At 37.1% G+C, this 23,125-nt stretch overlaps 3 protein-coding genes and 1 pseudogene across 3 annotated transcripts; 3 read left to right on the forward strand and 1 right to left on the reverse strand.

Annotated features, from left to right (window-relative positions):
- Positions 1 to 1,675: 1,675 nt before the first annotated feature.
- LOC104738085 (uncharacterized) lies at positions 1,676 to 4,021 on the forward strand (annotated as a pseudogene).
- A 554-nt stretch (positions 4,022 to 4,575) lies between these two features.
- LOC104736209 (outer envelope protein 61) lies at positions 4,576 to 8,233 on the forward strand. Its single transcript, XM_087480272.1, has 11 exons — positions 4,576 to 5,021; positions 5,216 to 5,446; positions 5,609 to 5,665; positions 5,758 to 5,886; positions 6,018 to 6,095; positions 6,214 to 6,284; positions 6,412 to 6,461; positions 6,609 to 6,783; positions 6,949 to 7,486; positions 7,577 to 7,720; positions 7,821 to 8,233. Exons 1-11 carry the CDS (start codon positions 4,620 to 4,622, stop codon positions 7,965 to 7,967), a joined length of 2,022 nt encoding a protein of 673 aa, XP_087336398.1. The 5' UTR covers positions 4,576 to 4,619; the 3' UTR covers positions 7,968 to 8,233.
- Positions 8,234 to 12,195: 3,962 nt separating this feature from the next.
- On the forward strand, positions 12,196 to 15,418 carry LOC104736211 (E3 ubiquitin-protein ligase RHF2A). Its single transcript, XM_087480273.1, has 9 exons — positions 12,196 to 12,494; positions 12,777 to 12,914; positions 13,020 to 13,066; positions 13,357 to 13,419; positions 13,538 to 13,646; positions 13,742 to 14,088; positions 14,184 to 14,288; positions 14,368 to 14,711; positions 15,054 to 15,418. Exons 1-8 carry the CDS (start codon positions 12,489 to 12,491, stop codon positions 14,678 to 14,680), a joined length of 1,128 nt encoding a protein of 375 aa, XP_087336399.1. The 5' UTR covers positions 12,196 to 12,488; the 3' UTR covers positions 14,681 to 14,711; positions 15,054 to 15,418.
- Positions 15,419 to 15,679: 261 nt separating this feature from the next.
- On the reverse strand, positions 15,680 to 22,998 carry LOC104736212 (replication factor C subunit 1). The gene is made up of 23 exons (XM_010456160.3): positions 22,710 to 22,998; positions 22,447 to 22,494; positions 22,226 to 22,351; positions 21,490 to 21,957; positions 21,338 to 21,405; positions 21,182 to 21,257; positions 21,038 to 21,099; positions 20,804 to 20,949; positions 20,491 to 20,627; positions 20,223 to 20,411; positions 20,014 to 20,135; positions 19,726 to 19,933; positions 19,267 to 19,320; positions 18,671 to 18,840; positions 18,397 to 18,487; positions 18,038 to 18,207; positions 17,673 to 17,712; positions 17,239 to 17,363; positions 16,984 to 17,056; positions 16,768 to 16,860; positions 16,430 to 16,679; positions 16,202 to 16,258; positions 15,680 to 16,047 (listed from the first exon to the last, which is right to left on the reverse strand). The coding sequence occupies exons 2-23, from the start codon at positions 22,447 to 22,449 to the stop codon at positions 15,905 to 15,907; spliced, it is 2,871 nt and encodes a 956-aa protein (XP_010454462.1). The 5' UTR covers positions 22,450 to 22,494; positions 22,710 to 22,998; the 3' UTR covers positions 15,680 to 15,904.
- Positions 22,999 to 23,125: the final 127 nt, after the last annotated feature.

Consider the following 23,125-nt stretch of genomic DNA (forward strand, 5'->3'; position numbering starts at 1 on the left):
CCTAAACACTCTATAGCTCCACCATTAAAACAACCTTTTATCTACCAAACCTCGATTTCACTAGCTTAATGCCCTTAATGAGAAGCTCACGCCAATTTTTAATTGAATGTAAAGAGTCTTTGTCTGGAAAGTGATCTTTTTCTGGGTTTGATTGCCAATTATGGTTCTGGTTTTGGAGATGTTTGCTGGAGAATTTTATCGATATAGCTTGTTCTAACACATGTGGTCTGCAGGTCATGGTCTACTCACGGTTTCTGAGATTTTTGCGAATTCCCACATTGGCTCTCTTGGCGCTTGGTTTGAGTTTGTTTGAGGACAAACAAAGATCTAAGTCCGGGGGAGTTGATATGTTACGGTTTTGACTCACTTTGACCCCGTTTATTTGATAGTTTTGTAGTTGTTTGAGTCCTTTTCAGGTTATAATAAGAGGCTAGGAAGCTAAACGCAAGGATTGGAACAGCAGGAGCAATCGGAGCAGAAAGGAGTTGAATTGGAGCAGAAAAGCTGATTTTAGACCCAGGAGCACATTCTCTTGATTTCCGAGCACATGCTCCCAACTCTACGGTTTCATGACGACACGTGGCAAGCATCTAGGCGCCGATTCCCTGCCTAATTCCCCTTATTTTAGGCGATCCTTTGTGAGAGAAAGAGGGCTGAGATCGCTTTTTAATAGGAAGATTTGAATTTGGAATCTTTCCTTATTTTTCTCTACTTGTATGCTATTTAACCTAGGGTTTTTAGGAGAGAGGGATATACCTTTTCTTTTGTTTTTTGGAGCGACGTTTTTGTGAGAGGAAGAAGAGCGGCTACCTTGTGAAGCATTCTCTGAACCCTTTTTATTTTTATGTCATTGAATTTCTCATCTTTTGCTATGATTCATTTCTCTATGTCTGAGTAATTTTCTTTGCTAGATTAGGGGTTTCAAAAGGGGTTTCATGGGTTAGCAACTGAACACAAATAGGGCTTTATATAATCGATTGTCTTCACTATTGTTAGACTTAATGCTTAGGTTGATTTGATCACCCAATCTATGATTCTAGGTTTATCTATTCATCAAAAGTGTAATAGGTTGCTAGAAAAGACATTAGTGGGCAAATTATTCTAGACCTGCGAAAGTTGATGTGTAGATGATTTGTGAACTTATCATTCATGTTCTTTAATGCTTGTCTGCGATTCTGGGCTCAAACGACAGTTTAGGGTTTATGGACCGCCGAGCATGTGCTCCGGATGTCTGAGCATGTGCTCCACGTTTCCGCACAGAATCGACCAGATAGAGTTATTGATACCACGACAGTGGATCAGTTTATATTTATGTTCGAGTTCTAGACTGGTACTTAATCTACGCCCTGAATAGTTGTTTAGTTGCTATCTCTGAAATTCCCGAGAATTACCCCTGATCTAGTGTTTTGCTTATTGCCTTTTTATACCGTTTTAATCGCGTTACTGTTACCAAACAAACCCAACTTTGAATTGTCTTAGCTTGAAATTGAACCAATAGAACCATAGAGTAAAACTTGGTCTTTGTGGGATTCGACCCCTAAGTACTACTTCTTTGCTGTGCACTTGCAGTAGGAAAATAGGGTTTAAAACTCTGTGTATCAAGCACTAACATAAAACATTAACTTTTTCTATACAAACCCTTTTTGTTTTACATCAGCTTTCATTAACACAAGCAATGGATCCTAGAAACCTTAATCGTAATCCACATACATCTTTTGTTGATCTTATGAATTCTCAAAAAGACTCCAACTCCCCAGATAATCCGATTCTTCCATATACATTCTCTTCTTAGCATGTCCACTTTAACCAAACCCTCTCTTCTCAGCCTGTAAATGTTGGGCCTGGATTCTCTTCTCAACCGCTCCACTTTAGCCTGGCATCTGAAGAGAATGAAGAAGACGGAGGAAGAGGAATTAGAAAGCGGTGGACTGCAGAGGAGGATGTCAACCTCATAAGTGCTTGGTTAAACACAAGCAAGGATCCAGTTGTAAGTAATGAGCATCGGCTGAAAAGTTTCTGGAAGAGGGTTACTGTGTACTACAAAGCTAACGATGGGTCATCTGGTTCAAATGAAAGAGGGCCTTCACAATGTAAGGCTAGGTGGAACAAGATAAACCATGGAGTCAATAAGTTTGTGGGGTGTTACGCACAAGCGAGTTCAAGAAGAAAGAGTGGAGAATCAGAAGATGATGTATTGAGCATGGCGTATGAGCTTTACAAGAACGACATGGGCAAGCCATTTCTGCTAGGACATTGCTGGAGGGAATTGAAGCATGATCAAAAATGGATCACGGAGAAGTGTTGTTTTGTGTCTTGCAAGGACAGTTGCGACTTTGTTTGTGTTGTTTTGGCTTTTGTAATGGTGACAATTTAGGGACAGTCACGGCTTTGTTTTGGTTGTTTTGTGTCTTGCAAGGACAGTCACGGCTTTGTTTGTGTTGTTTTGGCTTTTGTAATGGTTGTAGTGCCCGTGAAGTACTTTGTGTTTGTTGTTAAGACTATATATTCACTTCTCCTACTCTTTCATCCGACTACATTTGCTTTGTGTTTCTTCTCTTCCAATACTTCTCTTCTTTTTCATCCTATCTTCATTTCTCCTACTCAACCAAATAAAATTTCCATTACAAAGTTTGTGTTACAAGATAAATTTGTACAAGCCAACTTCCATTACAAATATACCTTGTAACCTAAACCCTTTTTCCTATACAAAATAAATCAAACTTTCCATAAGCCTTCTACTATACCCAAATTGCTAAAAAATATCTAATTGGAGTTCCGATCAAGAAGTTGATGATATTGTAGAAAAGGAAGTTGATAGTATAGTGGAGGAGATCCAATACAACTACACTCACCCAGATGTACCACCAGCTCCAATAATCCGAAGAGTGCACATTGATAGAGGCCGCGAAGAAGGCCACACTCGGTTGTGGAATGATTATCTTAGTGATAATCCGACTTACACTAACGCTATGTTTCGTCGTCGCTTTAGAATGAACAAACCATTGTTCATTCGTATTGTTACTACTATTGAGAATGGAGTCCCATACTTCAGACAAAGGCGAGATGCTACTGGAAGGCTCGGTCTTTCGGCACTTCAAAAATGTACGTCGGCTATTCGTATGATGGCGTATGGATGTTCGACAGATGCAATGGATGAATATTTACGACTCGCTGAAACAACCGCCCACAAATGCCTTCTACATTTTGTTGAGGGAGTTATAAATCTGTTTGACGACGAATATCTCAGAAGACCTACAGCGGAAGACCTCCAACGGTTACTGAATATTGGAGAACATCGCGGGTTTCCCCGGAATGGTAGGGAGCATAGATTGTATGCATTGGGAGTGGAAGAATTGTCCCACTGCATGGTAAGAACAATATTCACGTGGATTGGGTAAACCGACAATCGTACTAGAGGTTGTGGCATCACAAGATTTATGGATTTGGCACGCATTTTTTGGACCACCAGGTTCGTTAAATGATATCAATGTCTTGGACCGCTCCCCGGTGTTTGATGATATCCTAGAGGACCGAGCTCCGAGAGTTACATACGTTGTCAATGGACGACAATACAAAATGGCGTACTACCTCACTGACGGTATCTATCCCAAATGGGCAACTTTCATCCAATCCATTACACTTCCACATGGTCGAAAAGCAAAATTTTTTGCTCAATGGCAAGAAGGATGTCGTAAAGATATAGAGCGTGTATTTGGAGTCTTGCAAACTCGATTTGCAATCGTGAAAAATCCCGCACTTTTTTGGGATAAAGAAAAAATAGGAAAAATAATGAGCATCTATCATCCTGCATAACATGATAGTGGAAGACGAACGACATGACTACAATTTCTACTATCCAACGGAATTCCATCACGAAGAAGGAAGCGGAAGTTCTCATGTCGATTTATCATATTCTACAGATATGCCAACAAATCTACATAATAGGATGGGCATTCGAAATGAGGTTCATGACACACAAATGCATGATCTTTTGGATAAAGACTTGATTGAGCATATCTAACAAAAATTTGGTGCAACCGCACAATAAATCTTATTTCAAATTCTGCATAATATGTTTAATATTTCGAATTTTATAAAATATGTTTACTATTCCGAATTTTGTAAAATATTCTAAAGTTTGTAAAATTGTATTTTTTTCAATTTTATGTAATATACAGTATTTAAATAATTGTTTTATCATTTTAGATAATTAAAGTTTGATAATTAATCAATATAAATTAAAAAATTATTATTTAAATTCTTGAGCAACTTTCTTTTAGGTTCTCTAGTAATAGGGTGATTTTGCTTAAGTTTCTCCTAGAATTACTTTAATTAATTTAGTATTATTTATATAATTAATTATTATGAGAGCAACTATGGTGGGTTACTCCACTAATGGTCGACCTTTTCATAAAGAAAAAAAACATATAAAAGAGTTTATAATTAAGAAGAGAGATTCGTTTTTAAGTGTAAGAAAATAAAAAGGAAAACACGAGATTAATTTTTTTAGTTTTCCAACATGGAACAAGAGGCGACATGCACAATAAGCATATTGCTCTCATAATTATATACTACAGCTAATTTAATTATAGTAATTAACTTTATCTAAAAGGCACGTCATGGCCTTGCGTCTTCATAAGAGCAAGGGTAACATTGTCAATTCGAAACCTCTCCAGGCATATTCCGGTCGGTCAATTGAGGAGGTTGAGAGCCGATTTAAATTAAATTCCCAATTTTTGATTCTCTTTTACATTCGGCTCCGCAGAAAGAAACAATTCACCTCCGATTCTCGAAACTCTTTTAACGATTATTTAAAATCTAGAGATCACAGATTCCGAGTTATATCCTTCTCCGGCGAGTTTCGATTTGAAAGTTTTGTTTGTTTTGCCGATCTGATTCTCGCGATCGAAGCTTCTAGAAGAACGATGTTTAACGGATTGATGGATCCTGAGATGATTCGGCTCGCTCAAGATCAGATGAGCCGTATGACTCCTGCTGATTTCGCTAGGATCCAACAGCAGGTTTTTTTTTTTTTTTTTTTTGCTCTCTTTAATTTCCCAATTCAATTTCATAGATTCATTCATTCAAAGTTAGTTCTGATCAAACTTCTTTCCCAAGTCTGTGTAAGTGTATAATTTATATGATTGATACAATTGGATTCAATTTAAAAGGAGCATTCTGTTTTTTTTTTTTTTTTTTTTTTGTTTTGGTACAGATGATGTCAAATCCAGATTTGATGAATATGGCAACTGAGAGTATGAAGAACATGAGGCCTGAGGATTTGAAACAAGCTGCTGAACAGCTTAAGCATACTCGCCCTGAGGATATGGCTGAGATTGGTGAGAAGATGGCTAAAGCTTCCCCTGAAGACATTGCTGCTATGCGTGCTCATGCCGATGCTCAGTTTACTTATCAGATTAATGCTGCTCAGATGCTTAAGAAAAAGGTTGGTACTATTATTGTCTTCCTGATTAGAGAGGTCTATTTATCTTTTTTTTATATCGAGTTTGAATAAGCTGTTGGACCGAAGGAAACAGAATGGGGTTGCCTAGTTTTTCAATTGAGTTGTGCTTTAGATGTTAATCTCATTTGCTGATACCTTTGGCAGGGAAACGAGCTTCATAGCCGAGGAAATTTCAGTGAAGCTGCAGAGAAATATTTGCGTGTAAGTCTATTTCAGTCTCTTTGGTAGCACTTATCAAGAAGAGTTTTTATTTGTAACCTTTTTCTTACAATGGCTCTTGGACCATATCGCAGGCGAAGAACAATCTGAAAGACATTCCATCTTCTAAAAGTGGCGCACTTTTGTTGGCTTGTTCTCTCAATCTCATGTCATGTTATTTGAAGACAAATCGGCATGAAGATTGCGTACAGGAAGGCTCTGAGGTATGTTACACCTTGTGTATGTTCTTGTTTTCTTTTTTTTTGTATGTGTGACAAGTGATGTCGTACATCGCTTTAAGATCAATCCTGTCTTAGTGTTCTTCTGATAAATTTACATTCTTACATGCATTCAGGTTTTGGCATATGATGCAAGGAATGTCAAAGCCCTATACAGAAGGGGTCAAGCATACAGAGATCTGGGCCTACTTGAAGTGAGTTCTTGTGTTGTTTATGGAAGTTGTTTCTTGAGATTTCTTGTCAATATTATATGTGCGTACTTTAAATAATTCCTGAATATATGTTTGCTCATTGACATTCTGAAACTATCAGGATGCTGTCTCCGATCTAAGCAAGGCCAATGAAGTTTCCCCTGAAGATGAGACAATTGCCGTTGTGTTAAGGTATGGATTTTTTTTTTGATTTGATCACTGGTAATGTCATGCTTTTCAGTTCTGCTTATTTCAGAGGTTTGGATATCAACTTTTAAAAAAATAACTTTGACTTTAAGTTTTATCTTTTATGTTGCAGAGATGTCAAGGAAAGATTGGGTGTCGAGGGACCTGGCAATGCATCAAGAGGTATTATATTTATCCCTTTCTTCGAAATAATGCAGTGTATTATCAATTATGTCAGACCAGACGTTTCTTTGCTGCATTTTTTTTGATATGCTTCGTCCATGAATTAGGAAAAACAAATGAAAAATTGTTATGTTATTTGTTCATTAGGTGTGATGATTGAAGACATAACTGAAGAAAATACTGTTACTTCCGGAGACAATAAGAAACAGTCTAAAGAGGTTACTGGAACACAACGAGAAAGCAATGTTGGTGGTCTTGCTCAGGGCGTAAAGACTGATGTTGATGGATTGCAGGCCCTCAGAGATAACCCAGAAGCAATCAGGTTCAACACCTTTCCAAACTAGTGTTTGATGTGTTGTTTCATCTGTTTCAACACCTAATATTTGTGCTCGCGAAGACAAATAATATCTAAAGTATCCTTTTTCTGCTACATGTGGCACGATTAGAATGACTTTGTAATTCTTTTCCTTTTTTCTATGGGCTGCAGAACATTCCAGAACTTCATTTCAAAAACTGATCCCGATACACTTGCTGCTCTGAGCGGAGGCAAAGCTGGAGATATGTCACCAGACATGTTTAAAACTGCTTCGAGCATGATAGGGAAAATGTCACCTGAAGAGATTCAAAAAATGGTTCAAACAGCCTCTTCGTTTAAAGGAGATAACCCTTTCACCTCGACTGCGCCATCTGCAGGAAACGGGTTTGCACCTACACCTGACATGCTCAAACTCGCATCTGATATGATGGGTAAAATGTCACCAGAAGAGCGTGAGAGGATGTTCAACATGGCATCGTCTTTGAAAGCAAACGCTCCAGCTTCAACATCATACAGCAATGCAGAAGCATCTGAACAACGTGAAAGTTTAGGAGCGAGTGGGATTGGTAGTTTTGTAGGTGAGTCTAGTTCTTCAGGTAATTCCTTTGTGGCTCCAAGAAGCGGTTTCGAATCAAGCATCCCTTCTGCCCCGCCGGCCGACTTGCAGGAGCAGATGAGAAACCAAATGAAAGATCCAGCAATGCGACAGGTTTTTGTCATTTCCGGTTTATATCTGACCAATTTAGTCAACATAATGTGATTGTAGATGTTGATATAGTATTTTCTGTGTGTTTGGTAGATGTTCACGTCTATGATAAAGAACATGAATCCGGAGATAATGGCTAGCATGAGCGAACAATTCGGAATGAAGCTTTCTCAAGAAGATGCTGCAAAAGCTCAGCAAGCCATGGCTTCTCTTTCTCCTGACGCCTTGGAGAAAATGGTATGCATTCGGTTTATGAAAAACCAAAAGAGGATGTGAAAACAGAACATTGTAGAGTTGATTGTATATTTGTCTCATATGTAAAAAATGTTGTTTGCAGATGCGATGGGCGGATCGGGCTCAAACCGGGATAGAGAAAGCGAAGAAGGCGAAGAAGTGGTTGCTTGGAAGAGGTGGATTAATCTTTGCGATACTAATGCTCGTCTTAGCAATGGTCCTTCATCGGCTCGGCTATATTGGAAACTAAAGGAAAGGAATCAAACGGTATCTTAAAAGACTTAATTCCTTCGTGAAGATCAGACCAGTCTTCTTCGGTGGGTTTGTAGTATGTAAAACTGTAACATGGTTTTATCTTCTTTTTTTCCCCGACGTTTTTTTTTGTTGGTCGCTTTTTCAACCCACTTGTGTCTAAATTTATTTATACCTTCTGTAGTGTTTTAATTAGAGATAATACAGACATTTCTTTTTTAGATATTCCTTATCTAATAACATAATTATTATTTCTCGTACAAAGTGCAAAACCAAAGAGAGTTTTTTCTTTTATATGTCGGAGATGGATAAGTTTTAAGAGTTCAGGAAATCAATGAATAGGGCAATACAAATTGAAAGTTTCTTAATTTGTTTTCCTTGTTTTTTCTTTATCCTTAAAGATTCAAAATTTGCTATAATGAAACAAACAACCGTATCTCAACATGCTAGTTAAGTTACATTATTTTTATTATTTTTTTTTTCCAACCAAACTATAAATATTAAAATAGAACTTTAAGATTGGTTGTCCAAACAGGAAGAAACAAGTTTACAAAGGTAGATTCTGAAGGTAGAGATCGTGAAGATCGAGGTAGGCAATCGGCTCTGACATTAGCGTCTCGTGGAATCCTGGTGAGGGTGAAGGAGGTATAGGAACTTCGAAGCAGTGAGAAATCCTCCAGCAGATTAGAAAAAGCCGGTCAGTCTTCCGGCGTCTGCACCATCGCCGTTAGCTCTACGCTATCCGTCTCAAAAGCCTGACAATCGACTCCAGCCACCAGTAAAGACTCCATAGCCCAGATCAGCGCTTGTAATTCTGCATGTAGAGGTGATATACTCCGACGGTGACTCCGTGCTCCCAACAGGATCGTTGTAAGCTTTCCATTGCAGCACCACCAGCCCAAACCCTGGTAGGGATCTGTACCTTTCCAAGAACCATCAAATTGGCATCGGGGAGAGGAACCCCTGTCCTCCGAAAAAGACAGAGGATCCAGATAATTCACTGAGTAAGACTTGACCTCCTCCCACAATAATTTATCCGTAGCCGCTTGATTCAAAATCTCAAGAGATTCTACCTCAATACCCTCGAAAACCTTTTTATTCCTATCTTTCCAAACTGACCAAATAATCCAAGGTAGTTGAATGCCGATATTCGAGACCCCGGATTGCGAAGACGCCCGCCAAAAAATAAAGTCTAAATTCGCATAAATCGATGTGTATGGAAAACCCCCTGGTCCATCCGTATAGGCGACAACTCCCAAATACATCGAGACCTAGGGCACTCAAAGAGCGCATGGTTTATAGTTTCCATTGCAGAATCGCATCTCTTACACACGGTGTCACAACGAACACCCCGATGTGCAAGACGCTCCAACACAGGTAGAGTACCTGAACCAATCTGCCAAAAAAAGTGTTGGATCTTGGACGGTACATCAAGTTTCCACGATTGGGCCCGCAAAGTCGTACACGTCGGCCCATACTCTACATCCATAATTAATTCCCGAGCTAACCGGTAACCTGATTTGACCGAATATTTCCCAGATTTAGTATAATACCATATTAATCTATCCGGTTGATGAGTTCTACTAACCGGCATACTCTGGATTAGTTGTATATCCCCAGGATCAAAAAACTCCTCCAAAGTAGGTAGATGCCAATTCTTAGTCTCCGGGTTAATTAAATGATTAACCATTAAACTCGGAAGCCACAACCTCCCTCGACCATTTGCCGGTCTAGGGCGAATATCCGGTATCCATGGATCACGCCAAACCGAAATGGAATTGCCAGAGCCTACCGCCCATCGCGCCTCCTGCTCCACCAATCCCTTGATGGAATAAATACTTCTCCAAGCAAAGGACGAATTATATGGTTTTTTTGCCATAAGAGGATGTTTGTTCCTGTAATATCGACTTTTCATCACCTTAGCCATTACTAGTTAAGTTACATTTTTTGGTAACGACTATTACTTTTAGCTATAGAGATTTTGATTTTAAAATTTTAACTGCAGAGAATTTAGTTGTAGATGCTTTGATTGTAGAAACTTTAATGGTTAAAATCTGATTGTTTACTAATAACTTTTAAAGCTGTAATTATTATTTTTATTTTTATTATTAAATATTAATAGTAAATATATATTATGTTAAAAATTAATTCATATAGCACTTTAATGACAGAATAAATTTTATTAATGATAAATTAAAATTTTGAAAAATATAAGTCAATCAAATATCTGATTTTGTTTGAAAACAAACAACTATAAGAATAAGATATTATAAGAAAGAGAAAAAAAACAAACAACAATAAGAATAAGATTTTAAAACAAACAACTATAGGAACAACTATAACAAACAAACAATTAATGATTTTATTCTTTTATTAATGATGAATTTCATAAACTTTTTTACAATATTATTAGTGATGATGATGAAAAAATAAAATTTCTTATCGAAATAGATCTTAAAAGAAATTAAAAAATGAGAATAATTAATTTATAAAAATAAATATGTAATATATATATATATATATATATACTTTTGGAGAGTTTTTAAATATGAAAAGGAGAAAAAAATGCTTTTGAAATTGTTTAGTTTTAAAGCATGGGTTTTGACGCTTTAGAAAAAATGAGAAAACAAGGAACAAAAAAAAATGGCTTTCAAAACTTTAAAAAAATTAAAAGCAAAAAAAAATGTGATTGGTAAAACAATAAGTAATCGAGAAACAAAGAACACAGAAACAGAGTGCTCAAATGCTGAATAACTTGTATTTGATAAAAATGAATCAACGTTCAAGTAAAAGGTTCATCTTCTCACCTTGCAAGAGTCTCCAACAATGATTCTCCCACAAAATCAAGCGTGGCTTTTTTGTTTGTTTTTTCTCTTCCTTTTTTTTTTTCATTACGTAAATCAAATTTTTTAAAAATGTTCTTCAACATGAATCCCTATCAAGTATTCATAAGTATAATACTTTTCTATTACATTGAAAACCATCGATAAGTGATCCATATATAAGCTACAATTACAAATATATTTTATTTGTCAAAGATAATATAAACCTATTCTTAATTAAAATTCAACTTTGTTTGATTTAATTTTCTGTTATAACATTATTCAACTAAGAAAATTCATAAATTAATTAGAAATTAATATTGTATTCTTATAAAATTAAAATAAATATCAATTCATCAATCTATGGTCCCAGTTACTCACTGACCGACGAGTATTCCGGTTAACTACCTTTATATGGTTTCAAAACATTGTTATCTTCCCAACATCAGTTCACATTTTCTAGTTTTCCCTCCCAAATGAATTTTAGAACAATAGTATGTGCTTTTTAAAATTTTGTAATTTGTAGTTGATGTGTTTGTACCAAAACTTGTTAAATTATTTTGTATGTTATTCTAAAACACATCAAAAATTTTAATTGGAAGTTCTGGAAAAAGTTCCTCATGTACTAAATTTGAAGATATAAACATAGGTTATCATTGTTGTTTAGAAAATAAATGAGTTTGTTTGATAAAACAAAATATAGAGCACAAAAATATGATTTTGGTCTTTAGTAGATTTAAAAATATGAGTTAAGAATCAAGAAAAATGAAATTCAGATAAATAAGTTTAATGTTTCTCATTGAATATATATACATGGGTTTTTTTTTGATTGTATATAATGGTAAGTTACAATATTATAATTATTGAAATAATAGATTTTGGAAAATTAAAGAAAATTCAAATTTTTTTGGCAATTGGATTTAGAATAATCAAAATAGATAGCATGTAATATTTGAAAATAAACTTGTTTGACAATGAATATTATACGGTAAAAAATGAGCTCGCCTTAAATAAGGACTATATTTTAATATATAAAAGATATTTCTTGTTTCTTACTCAAAATGTCATAGAAGAAGTTACAATATGGGCTAATTCGAGAACAAAACAATATTTTTTGCTTACTTGATAAAAGTTACCACAATAGAATATATAAGAAAAGATACCAAAATTTGAAGACCAAATAAAGTGAAAATCCTAAAATATCTAATAAAAATATAAAGGATTTTAGTAACAAATCAAACAGTTTCTCTAAATTCACTAAAATCAACTTTAGAAAACTAAAACTAAATCCATCTTAGGAAAGAGGTGTCATAATATGGGACCCAGCTAAATCAATGTTTTTGTTAAAATGTCATCAATTAAAATAGGGAGCATATATATATATATATATTTTTTTATTTAAATAGAATAGAAAAAAAATTAACATCGTGAGAGAGAGAGAGTCAATAGAGACCACAACCCCACGCGCAGAGAAAATTAAAAGAGAAGAAAAGAAAAAGAGAGGAAAGGGTCTCTTTTCTCCTTTTGTCCTTTTGTCTTCTTCTTCCTCTCCCCGTTATCTTCGGCGAATCATCATGAATCTAGGGTTTTGTTTTCTCTCATAACCCTAGATTTTTTCCCCTTTCTCTTCCATCCCCTACCATCTCATTTTCTTCCTTCTCCGTTCATCTCATCCATCCGATTCATCCCGATTTCAAATGGAGGTTAATTAGGGTTTTCGTTTTTTTTTTTTTTTTTTTTGAATTTCATTTCTCCGCGGATTCAATTCGATCGATATGAGCTTAGAATTTTTGATTTGATTCGGCGTAATTTGCATTGGGGGGGGGGGGGGGGGACTCGAATAAGTCATTTATCGAATTATTAGGGGGGGGGGGGGGGGGTTTCGTGTTGAATTGTTAAAACAAGTTTTGTCTGTTGATTCTCTCTTCTTAGGTTTTTGGAATTTTGATATCTGAGGATTGAATTTCTTTTTTTTTTTTTTACAGGGAGCGGCGGGAGATACGGCGACGTCTGAGGGGCATCTGACTTCAGCAGCAGCTTTTGTTGAAGGTGGGATTCAAGATGCTTGTGATGACGCCTGTAGCATTTGTCTTGAATCTTTCTGTGATAGCGATCCTTCTACTGTATGTTATGTTTTACTTACTACTATGTACCCCAAAAACTTTTTCCATTTAAATTATACATCGATTCATTCATTCTTTGTTTTTTTTTTTTTTTTGATTTCGCAGTTGACTAGTTGCAAGCATGAGTATCATCTTCAATGCATTCTTGAGTGGTAAGCTGCTCTTTAAACACCTCGTGCATTTACCACATTTCATTGAACATAAATATTCCAAAAAGTTGTTCTTATAGAATGTGTGGGTTTTGAAGTCCTCTTGTTCTCTATGTGGTGTGTGGGTTAAAGAGTTTTTGTCTTGGTTTTGATAATTTAAGGGGAAGTGAGGAGATTTTAATTACAACTCGAGAAGATGAACCCTCAATGAACTATACCTCAAGTTTTGTATTCGTGTTTCTTCTTTGTGCCAAGCTTATCAGGTCCGTGGCATTTGTATTTTAAATTTACAGGTGTCAAAGGAGTTCACAGTGTCCAATGTGTTGGCAATCACTTAGTCTCAAAGACCCCACAAGGTTAACTTTGTCTCCTCTTAGTACGATTTTGTTTTTTTTTTTATTGGTTAATGGTAACATTACCATGAGGAATCCTTGATAGAGGTTTCAGTTGTGTGTATGTTTTAATGTTTTTCAGTCAGGAGTTGCTTGAGGGTGTTGTACAGGAGAGGAATTTCCGCTTCACTCCATCTAGAAATGCCACCATATTTCGTCATCCAGCTCTTGGTGATTTTGAATTACAACATGTATGTGACTCTTTTATTATCATTTTGAGTTGATTACATCTCTTTCCTAGTGAATTGATTGAGTTCTATCTTTGTACAAATCTCTTTTAATGCAGCTCCCAGTTGGGGTGGATAACGCCGAGATTGAAGAGCGAATCATTCAGCACTTGGCCGCTGCTGCTGCTATGGGAAGAGCGAGACATGGGGTAAGAAGGGAAGGCCACAGAAGCAGGTCTTCAAGTCAAAGCCATCCACAGTTCATGGTGTTTTCTTCGCATCCTAATGCTTCTTCACCTGCACCTCATCCCCCCATGCCTTCTTCTCCATCTCAGAGAGATGAGAGTGACACAGTCACAAACCTTCCGTTGTCTTCTCACAGTGGTTTAGGGGAGGGTTCAAATCAGCCACAAACATCTTCTCATCCCCGCCAGGTTTCTCCCTCGGCATCTGATTCAAACACCAGGTCTTCACCGGAATTCTCTCATCTTCTATCGTCTTTTGTTACGCTGTGTAGTCACATGCAGCCAGTCTGATCCGTCCTTTGCTAACAATACACAGGTCTGCTAATCAATCTTCCCCAAGTGATCAAGATAGAGCTGGACCATCAGAACTCCAATCATTTTCGGAATCGCTAAAGTCTCGATTAAACGCTGTGTCAACGAGGTATCCTGGCTCATCTGGCTAACTTTGACCTTTATATTGATTTTACTATTTTCTAAATGATTTCTGATGCACACTGTAGATACAAAGAATCGATATCAAAGAACACAAGGAGCTGGAAAGATAAATTTTTTTCTCGCAACACGTCCATGGCAGATATTGGCTCTGAGGTTAAACGAGAGGTCAGTGCCGGGATCGCCACTGTGTCCCGCATGATGGAACGTCTAGAAACGAGAGAAAACAGTAGGCCCAGCTCTGCATCTGTATCAGATGTCTCAGAAAATGACACTCCTGAATCAAACAATGAGCATAATAGATCAGAAGCGGGTGGTGAACATTCTATGAATGAAAGAGGTGTTAAAGATACATGTGCGACTGGTTCTGGTTCAAGCTAAATAAGCAAGTGCCAGCATCTTGTTGGCAAAGGTAAATTTTTGACTCCTTGCTCTACTGATTCAGGCTAGCGTATCAAGTGTTTGTTCATCAATTGCATTATTCACCCCTTGATCCCCAAATTCTGCATCATCAGTGATTTTTGCCTACTGATAGTTCATAATGTGCTCGCAAAAGATATTGTGGATGATTAAGGTCTATGTAAACCTGAAAATACTTGTTGTGTCACGGTTTTTCAGTGGAAAATCTAATTATTTTTTTTTTATTTTTAAAAAAAGCTGAAAGCAAAAAACTCTACAACAAGATCCTTCATCCATGTTAAAAGCCTTTTCTAAATGAATGCTAAGATCTTGTTCTGTTATCTGTGTTTTGCAGAGACAGGGAGATGATGGCCATTGTGAAATTCTGATAATATATATATACAGAGTCTGATGTTTCAAAAACGTGGGAGAAGCATAGGAAGAAGGTTTGTTGTTGATAACGTAAAAGAGTTTTCTATTTCTCAAAATAAAGAAAGGTTAGTTTATGACCAAAAGGATGCCTTGAGACGCCTTCTTCTGTGTTATGTATGTTCAAACAAACCCAAAGAAAAACTAAAAAAAAAAAGAAAAAGAAAAGAGCAAAGACTTACTTATCAGGGTTGGTTATTTGGTTTGTCTGTTGTAAATTCACATTGTGGTTCACATTACGGATTTCTTATCAATATTACTTATGTATCGCCAAAATTTTGGCCAAGCAAACCCACCAATTTAATGTATCTATTCTAATGCTTGTGTATTTATATTTTCTGCTACTAAAATAATTGAGAAAAAAGCTATGGCGGTGCGTAATGATAGCTTTTGTTTTAGTTATTGACACTGTAAGATTTATGATCTCATACAAAACAGTTTTGCAGTTTATTCTCGACCTTTTATACACCTCCCTTTTGAGAGAAAATCATGGATTTTCTAAGATTCAAGCCACTACAGAAAATATTCATCCATTACGCTTATTTGTCCATATTTTCTAAACCGTTGTACTAGTTTTTCATCATTAGTCAAAAGAGCAAACGCATTCAGAGTTCATTACCAATACTAAAATCCGCTCTAAAAACATTATGAATTCATCTACCAATCATGATAAGAGAAAAGAAAAACCTCGAACCCCTTTGTAAGCCAAACATGGACATTCCAGAAATAGACACTTCTCGGAAACAATTTTGCCTGAAAACTGAGGCCATTGACTTCTCATCTCTTTCTCTTGGTACCAGAGCCTCTCCCTGTAGCTTTCTTCTCAGCAGACGCATCGGCTGCTTTGCCTCTGCCTTTACCAGCTGCTTTTCTTGAACCAGAGCTCCCAGCTCCCTTCAAATCCAATTCAACTTGGATCCCTGCAACCCGATTGTAATTCGTTAAGACTTAAGAGATGTGGAAGAAAGTTTGGCCAAGAAGTCGTCGTTTGACCAAGATATATTAAGTTTGGTTCTAGACTGACTCGCTTTTTGCAAGAAAAGACAACTTATCATAATGCATAACAGGACCAACCTCTAGCATTCAGATTTTTTAGATTCGACTCTAGCTTTTCTCCATCGTTTGCTTCTTCTGGAATATCAGAAAGACAAAAAAACAGAGAAACCCAGTCAGGATTTCATGTGATCTTCCATTAGACACCGAAGGTAATCTTGTAATATCTTTCTGAGGCTCTGTCTTTGGTTATACAGGCCCAGTTACTTGATTCTAAAAAAATAATTCATTCACAAAGATGCACAGTACCTGAGTCTTCTTCAGCGTCTGATGCATTTTCTTCTTCATTTTCTGCTAATGGCTCGCCATCCTCATCTCCCAAACTATCAACAGTTGGTTCCAGCATTGCAGCTATTCGCTTCTTAGGGGCCTTTTTCATTCCCGGAAGTTGCACCATGTCAGCAACACGTACCATTCTGGTTTTATTCAACTCATTATATTTTCTGGTCAAAGCTGCTTTAACTGGAGGTGGAACACCATCCATCGGATTTGCACGCCCCTGATTTGTAAAGTTTGCAATACATTAGTGAAGATTCATTGTCGCAGCTGTGGCAGTGATATCCCATGAAAAAGGAAATCGTGTATACCTTAAATTTTCCCAACTCCATAATAGTATCGAAGTCCTCCTGACTTATAGAGTAGGAGTTCATGAAATCAACAACTTCTGAAACAGCTTCATCCTAAGTACATATTTTAACATAAATATGATTAAGTAACAGATAACATAGACATCTTTTCATATTTAATAAACCAAGAGAGTATAGTGAGGTTAGGAACAATAAACAAATATTAGTAGGTCAAACCTTAGGCAGCGTCTGAAGTGGGCTAGTCAAGCGATTCATGAGCAGGGGAAGATAATCAACACGAAGAGTCTCCCTGTGGTCAATGTTGACGTTTGTCAGAAAGTTGTACTAAGAAAATATCACATAATATTGTTAAAAGGACAGGCAGTATGTACACCAAGCTAACTCTTCACAGACGGATGAAATATGAAGAAAAGCAAGGTAGGAATTAAATAAGAAGTAACCCATAAGGCTAACAGTACAGGTGGAAACAACCTTCCAGAGCTGGATTCACGGGAAGCAAGGACATGAACATGCAGATCCTCCATTAACCGTCTATTTTTTCCCGCCGTTGAATTCTTGCCAAGCCACCCACCAAATCTGTTGAAATTACGCTCACCCTGCATTCAATAATTATGCATGGTTAATCTGAATTATGATATTTTAGGCAGCTCTAGAGCAACAAAACGGAGAAACAGGCTCATACCATAACCGTAACTATATGCCATCGTTATCATGCTCAAATATTACAACCTAGACAAGAACGAACTTTTCTGAAACCCTATTTGCCAATATATGAGTTGTGCATTGCATACTCAAAATCTTTAACGCAGAAAATGCATCATCAGAAAAAAGAGGCACATTGAATGATAGCTAAAGTTTCAAGTTCACATCCATAGCGTGAAATGAGCTTTACTGAAGATCATTACCTGCTCGAATACCTCCCTTGATCCATGCAACAATGAAGCTCTATTCAAACAAAAGAAGTACACGTCAGTACTATTGGAAAGCACATTATTCCCTGAAATTCTACACCGGAGAACAGAAATCCATACAAAGACACAACAACACATATATACATGGCAGCATATGATTTATTCAACCGGATCTTCCATCAAGATGAACTTAACTCCATCAAGATGAACTTAAGGTATAGAAAGAATAGAAACAAATGAGAACATTAGAGAATAGACATGGCATATACATCAGCAACACACTCTTCATGTGGAGGGAATAAAATAGCACTTTTGGTAAAAAGGATCAATTTTCTTCTCAAGAACTGGAACCAACTTACGGGAGAATAGAAGATGCAACACAGCATGACTGAGAAAGTTGCCATTGCCTGTATCTTCGAATCTGCACGTTGATAATATCTCCATCCGCAATAGATTCCGCAGCACGAGCAAGTAACTCCATTCGTTTTGCCTCATCTTTACCTGATGGCCTATAATTGAGATAGTTTTCCTGCCCAGATGGAAAGAAAATACAGTCTTAAATTTAACGGTAATTGAAGTACAAGTCTCAATGTTCTATACGTTCTCATGTGGGATTACAAATTTCAGAAATGACTAATGTTAGAGGTACCAGGAAATTAATTGTTGTTCCAAAAGATATAACAAAACAACTCCACAAGAATCCAAAATAATAATAGACCTGTATAATTAGAGGAACCAAATCAGGATCACTCATGCTTAGGTCAATCCGTTCATCCATTCTCAGCTTCCCACCATTATAACTAAACAACCTGGAAAGAAATCATTTATAACGAAGTTTTACTACAAAACAAGGGAAATAAATTTTCTTATATAACAGCAGCTATATGACTTAACTTCAGAAAATTGGCAATGCCAAACACTTATCGAGCATATATATTATACACTACTATGTGCATCAATGATGAACTAAACTAAAAGACTTGAGGCATTACTTGTCAACAGCTGAGAAAGGGGAAATATCTTCATCCTTAGCACTGCTTAGCAGGCGTTGCCTGATATCATCATACTTGATGGTTGACATGGACAGGCTCATATATTGGAGCTGATTTAGGGCCAATCGTATGTCACCATTTACTCTCTCAGCGAGTTCTTCCAGGGCAATCTGAAAAAAAGGAAAGATAGATGATGCTCAGGGGACAAACTGATAGCATATAAGGCCCACCACCAAAATGCTTATGAGACTAAGCAGAAAAAGAGGAAGTATTAGAATACAGGAAGAGTGGACACAGAGAACACATGATCCAAGTTCTATTCTTAGGTGTTTAATCCATTACAACTGGCATACGCTTTCCCAGGGGAATTTCAAGAAACGCAAAAGTAGGGTTTAAAAGGAAAAGAGCGTTGCATAAGACATGTACATTATACCATATCTACTTCTATTCCCATTTGTTCAATTAGTAAAAGGGGCCTGACATGGACCAGATTTCCGGAAAGAAAATAGCCTCAAAAAGAAGAAAGTTATATGGAACTGGCTAGCATGGACTAACAGAAGTTAGTGAAAAAAAAAAAAAAAAGTACAGAATCTTACTTCATTAACTTCAAGGCCTTCTGCTTTAGCAATATGCATCAGCCTTTTTCCCATCTGTAAGAAAAGACAAGTTAGTTTCATAAGATAACAGACATTGCTAACGATAAAGCAGAGGATATACGGCCACTCAGATCCTCAATGCAACTGAAACTTATTAGTATATTTTTATTTCCTAATGAATATAGGAGCCTTTAGCAAATGGTCAACTATTAAGCAGGTGTGAAACTTCATATATTTCCACAATACCCCTATCGTCTAAAAGTATAAATGGGTAACTTTTTGTCAACTGCTCGAAAAAGTATCTGATGGTGTCGAAAAAGATAATGAAGAGCTCAAGGCCTAATAATGGTACAAAGCAAAAATGCCAAAGAGACAACCATTGGTCCATTGCATGAAATCCTGTTAATAATCCTATCAAAAGAAAACACTGAAAAGACAAAACAATCATCTAAATCTAACCTGCTGTTTCGTGGGCTTCCGGAAATTGAGGGGAAGACAGTAGTTTACTAAACTCTTCAGTTTCTGACTATATTTGTCATTACAAATGCAGATGATAGGAATCTTTGATATTTTAATGCTAGCAATAAGATCGGCAACACCTCCCCTGTCGCCTGCAGACATTCCATCTACTTCATCCATGATTAGAACAGTCTTCGGGTGCTTTGACCTGAAGATCAAATCTTCCACCAAGTCAGGAAAAAATACAAGCTTCTGGGACTAGGGCCATAAAAAAAAACACCGACATACCTATCCATGTTAGCGGCCATGGCTTCGTTATTGACAAGTTCCTTCACAGTATTAGCATTACTACCACCAATACCTTTGGCGATATTCGAGTTCGCCTTTCCACGACTGTCACTAGCATTAACCTAAATTGAAGGTAAAAAGTCCATCTTCCAAGCATGTGCAAAATATTGTATCACTAACCAATGAAATTGAAATAATTATGAGCTAACCTCAACTGTCTGGAAACCAAGCATCTGACTAACCAACTTTGCTGATGTTGTTTTTCCAATACCAGGTGTTCCGCTCAAAAGTATAGCCTTTTTGGCACCAGCATCATTCACTTTCTTCCCCTTTCCTTTACTTCCAGTACCTCCAAATTGATCATGCCAGTGGGACAGCCAGTTGTGAATCTGAGTTACCTGCAATTGATTTGATAAAGGATCCATCATTTTCATGTCAATGAACAAAAAGCAACATACAATAGTTTCAATCACGTACCAGTGACTGATTCCCAACAATCTCATTTGGAACCTTCGGTCTGTATTTTTCCGTCCATGGCAAGGAAGTCTCAATAATTTTCTTTTTTCCTTTCGCTGGGGGAACCTTGTTGGGCGAACTTTTTGCTAAAGGCTTTCCTAAAATATGTTTGTCATCACTATTAACTGTAAGGATAACTGAGAATAAATGGACACTGATTAAATGGCTCAAGCGTTTTACAACTGAAGCCAAAAGAGCAATATCTGGAGACATGTAACTAAATTTAAGACACAAACTACACAAAGTTCATGCAATACAAGAGTATGATTCATACCTCTTGTCACTTCTTTCTGAGGGCTTGTCTTCGGTGGTGCACAGACTTTTTCAGTGCCTTTGTTAGTCCTTTCAGGCAGAGACTTTTTTATGGGTTTCGAGGACCGGATCATGTCAAATAGGCCATCTTCTGTAAGGAACTTAGTGCTGAACAGAATATTATATGTTAGGATGCTAGAAGACCAAATACACCTCAAAAGTTTACTGTAATGATATGCAATTGATGAGCACACACCCCAGCTCTTTAGCTTTTTCAGATTTCCTTCCGCCGATATCTTCATCACACAAAAGGTACGTCTGAAAACAAGAATTGTAACTTTATGCCATTACCTTTTAATCCAACAAAGGGAAAAAGAAAATTAACGGTATGGAGACAGACCGTTTTCTTGCTAACAGAGCCTGTAATACGACCACCATGCCGCTTTATAAGATCTTCTGCTTCTTCTCTTTCTAAACTGCAATGTCAAGAGGGTACACAAAATTGTAAAATGAAATACAAACGTGGAAAAGGCATGAATTGCGTAAAATGAAATACCTATCAAGTGTTCCACTAATTACAAATGTCGATCCAGCTAAGCAATCAGGGGTGCCTTCAGGAACCTCCTGAAAACAGAGACAGGTCAATACATTAAGACCCCACGTAATAGTCAAGATAAGGTAAGAGATTTAATCACATAAGGGACAGACCTTTTCTCCTTTATGCGGTGGGTCTTTCCTTTCACCAAAATTCATAAACCCACCTCGCCCTCCACCTCTACCTCTTCCACCAGTTGATGCCCCTGATGCAGCTCTACCGCCACGGCCTCTTCCACCTGATTTCAGAGGAGTCTCCTTTTCTTGGGCATCTTCACCATCATCATCCTCGTCTTTATCAACAGTTTTAGTTGCGATTCCTCTACCTGACCCCGACTTTAGTTTTTTGCTGGGAGTGCTATCACGAGTCTTCCTTGGAATAGGTACATCAAAATCGTCATCGTCATCATCAACCTTGGTAACTTTTCTTGGACGGGACTTGCTTAAATCATCGGACTCAGTCTTAAGTTTCCTCTTGGCAGGTAATTCTTCCACCTCTTTCTCATCTTTAACTATTGTTTTTTCTTTACCAAAATACTTGCTCGTTTTTCTTCTAGCAGCAGTTTCCAGGTCTCCACTAGCCTGCCCCAAGTGATGAACAGAAACAACACTTATGCACATAAACAAACCAAATATATATGACTGTAACAGCAACTAGCATATTTAAGTCGCCTATAACTAACTCCCAATGGCTTTGAAAACAAAGTAAAGACAAACAATATGTGTTTCAAGTTTCATGCAACCTCACAGAATGCAATGCCAATGTCACAAAGAAAGACCCACTAACTTCGTTCCTGCTAGCAATACCTACTCCAGTGTTTCACTAAGATACAATACATACTAAACTCACCTGCTCTGATTTTATGGGTGCAGTCTCTGCAGCACTCTTCACAGCACCTGTCTTGGAAGAGGTCGATTTCGGAGCACTTCCGTTTCCCTTTTCATGGGCTTTCATAAACCACTTCCTAATATCCGACTGCAAATTCAAGTACAATAGATGCTATCTTTATCAGCCTATGCTTCATACCTCTGAAACTAGTACCAAAAGAAGAAAACGAAATTTCAACTCACCATTTGCCCGTCTCGAGACTTCGACTACAAAAAACAAAGAGTACAATGCTGCAGCAAAAACCACAAAAATTAGAAGTTGGGATAAACAAAGACTCGTAATCGGATGAACTTGAACTCATGCATAAACCCTAGTCGCAGTCAAGATCAACAGAATCCAGCAATATATTTTATCGAGGCCAGAGGCTTCTAATTTTTTTTTAGGGTTATGCCAATTTCACAAAATCTAAAAAAAGAAGAATAGAACAAGAGTAACGAAACCGAACCCTTGCTTATCCTCCGGCGATTTTTCCGGTTACAAGCGAGATTTAGGCGAAGAAGATGAAGAAGAAACGGTCGCCGTGTCTACTGCTAAATGGCACACCTCTCTTGTAAAAAGAGAAGTTTTCTGGAGAAGCTTTTTTAATTGAATCCCTCGTTTTCTCGAAAACTTGTGTAAATACTTTAAAGTTCCTAAACATTCGTATTTGACCCAAAATTTAGACTTGTATACCGGTAAGCACAGATTTAACTTAACCGGTGCAAAGCAGATCGAACCGGTTACTCGTCTTTGTCAATTTTCAGTCATTTTAATTTGATATCGTGATCTAGAGAAATCGCATTTTCTGAGTAATTTGACGTCATAATACGAAAGAGTAATGAGTTCTGATTTGAAAAAAAATTAATAAAGCCGAGTCGACTG

The sequence above is a fragment of the Camelina sativa genome, chromosome 13 (genome assembly GCF_030686135.1).
Source record: "Camelina sativa cultivar CO46 ecotype springtype chromosome 13, ASM3068613v1".
Lineage (NCBI taxonomy): Eukaryota > Viridiplantae > Streptophyta > Magnoliopsida > Brassicales > Brassicaceae > Camelina > Camelina sativa.